The sequence below is a fragment of the Charadrius vociferus genome, unplaced genomic scaffold, assembly GCF_000708025.1.
Source record: "Charadrius vociferus isolate BGI_N301 unplaced genomic scaffold, ASM70802v2 scaffold823, whole genome shotgun sequence".
NCBI classification, from domain to species: Eukaryota; Metazoa; Chordata; class Aves; order Charadriiformes; family Charadriidae; genus Charadrius; species Charadrius vociferus.
Genome location: NW_009647484.1, coordinates 2,377 through 4,778, shown reverse-complemented (window position 1 = coordinate 4,778; position 2,402 = coordinate 2,377). Strand labels below are relative to the sequence as shown.

General features: G+C 36.6%; 1 protein-coding gene across 1 annotated transcript in view; it reads left to right on the top strand.

Moving 5' to 3' along the window:
- The window catches only part of LOC104282638 (nipped-B-like protein), a gene marked incomplete at both ends in the record, with an annotated part of 76,367 nt that overhangs the window by 71,594 nt on the left and 2,371 nt on the right, over nt 1-2,402 (top strand). Inside the window, 2 exons of the mRNA XM_009880753.1 lie at nt 1,257-1,457; nt 1,870-2,016. Coding sequence (XP_009879055.1) covers nt 1,257-1,457; nt 1,870-2,016 — 348 coding nt within the window. The remainder of the gene's footprint in view (nt 1-1,256; nt 1,458-1,869; nt 2,017-2,402) is intronic.

The window sequence follows — 2,402 nt, the reverse complement described above, 5'->3', positions numbered from 1 at the left end:
TGGAGATTTCTGTTCTTAGAAATAGAAAGGAAAAACTAATTTTAAGCATCTCTTCCAGTCTAAAAATTCCTTTAATTTATAGTTCACAGTAGTGTTTTCCTCACTGAATAGTACATAAGAGCATTTATTTGATAAGAGGTAAGGACAGCTGTTTCATAATGTTTAGCAATGATTTTCCTGTATCAGTAGACTAGGGAAGAGAACACCTTGTAAAATTAGAGGTTCTTAGTTTGTATGTATTAGAACGTTAAGGCATCAAGGCTTTATAAATTGTAATCTAAGCAGAAGGTGTTAAGAACTGAGGGATCTTGCTGAAAGGAAAATCTGAGGGCTAAGTGAGGACTTGTGGAGTTGTGACATAGTGGCATTAGGTCTGCTTAAAATCTGAAATTGAGCTGCAGTACCCTCTCCTTATTTCAGAAGGCCCCAGTCTTGATAGGGGAGAGCATCTGTCATTCTGCCTGAGCGGCCAATCCAGCCCAAACCACGACAAGCGTGTGTACTACATTGTGGGACTTCCCAAATCTGATTGTATTCCACTGAAATTGAAGCATTGCACTGTTCATGGCATCCAAACAGATACCTAATCTAGTAGGTGAAGGCTAGCAAATGACATTTGTTATGTAGGCAGCTGGGATTTAAGACAATGTATAGATGAAGAGACAACTACGCTGAACAGAAGCAGAGGTGGTATGAGGAGAGTTGGATATGCAGCCTAGCTAGAGAATGTTTGTTCTGAAACATGAGCACGAGCCTTGAAGTAAGTAAAATCAGCTGAAAATTACAGAATATATGCAAAATCCTAATTTTCTGTTTGTCAGTCTTCTTGTACTAATACGGACTCAGTTGTTGGTTTTGCTACAAGTGACATCAAGCATACACATTTGGTAAAATATTCTGTTCATGTATGAAAACATTTCAGTGTTCTTGAAAATTGTTTAAACTGGAATATCTGTCTGCAGTGGGTAAACAGATTAGCTGTATGTTTCTACCTTAGAATTTATGGTGAAAGCAGTTCACAAGGCATTTTGATCTCTGCCTCAAATTCTATTTTAATCTGTTTGCCAACTCAAAAGGTAGTAGTGCACCTCAGTGAATGTTTGAAAGTTAAACTTCAGATGAGCATCCACTTAAAAGGAAATAAGCTAAAGATGAGCTAGCGGTTTCTGTTGACAGGCACTTGTTTAATTTTCCACTTTCAGTTTTACTGCTTGAAAGCAATGGTTTAAATAAAAATAAATACTTTTCCATTTCAGATGAAAGCAGTGGCTGGTATGAAGATGTCTTACCAGGTACAACAGGCAATCAATACCTGCCCAAAGGATCCTGTAAGAGGTTTTAGACACGATGAATCATCCAATGCATTGTGTTCACACCTATACTCCATGATCCGAGGGAATCGTCAACACAGACGAGCATTTCTAATTTCTTTACTCAACCTCTTTGATGATACTGCAGTAAGCATCACGTTTCCTTCACTTAAAAAGAAAATAAAACCTAGCATTACAAGGTTAAATTCTCCTTTTACAATGTATTTTTATGACATAATTATTGATAACTTTATTTCCCTAAGGTACTTTGGTTTTGCTTTGTAATATAAGGTATTTACCTATATAATAGAATGCATTTGTTACTTTTGCATCATTCTGTACCTTTCTGTACTCAGTTTGGATTCATCAGAAATAATGTATCTTCAGGTATGACAAAATTTTGCATATATACATGTTGTTTAGAGTGGGTTTAGGGGGTATGTAGAATAAAATTTGGGATCATGTTTTTGCTCTAGACTTAGAAACACAGGATAAGTGTATAAATCTTAAGATATATGTATATATATTTATATGTACTTTTTTTTTTTTTAACTTCCAGAAAACAGAAGTGAATATGCTCTTGTACATAGCAGACAATCTAGCCTGTTTTCCTTATCAAACACAGGAAGAGCCACTGTTTATAATGCATCATATAGACATCACACTATCAGTTTCTGGTAGCAACCTACTACAGTCCTTTAAAGAGGTATGTGCATTTATATTTTAGTATATTTATTATGGTGGCAACATAAGCTTCTCTATAATATGGTAAATTTTTCAGTGAATACAGTACCATTATTATGATATGGACCAGTAGCATTATTTTGTAACCAGTAGTTATAAACTACCTTTTCTGTTCTGGCCTGCATCTGGTAGACACAAGTTAAAAATTTTCCTTACATTGCTGCTTATGTTATTAAAAAAGAATCACAAATTTGGTTGATGAGCAAGCAATGCACGCTTGCAGCCCAGAAAGCCAACCGTATCCTGGGCTGCATCAAAGGAAGTGTGGCCAGCAGGTCAAGGGAGGTGATTCTGCCCCTCTACTCCACTCTGGTGAGTCCCCACCTGGAGTACTGCGCCCAGCTTCAG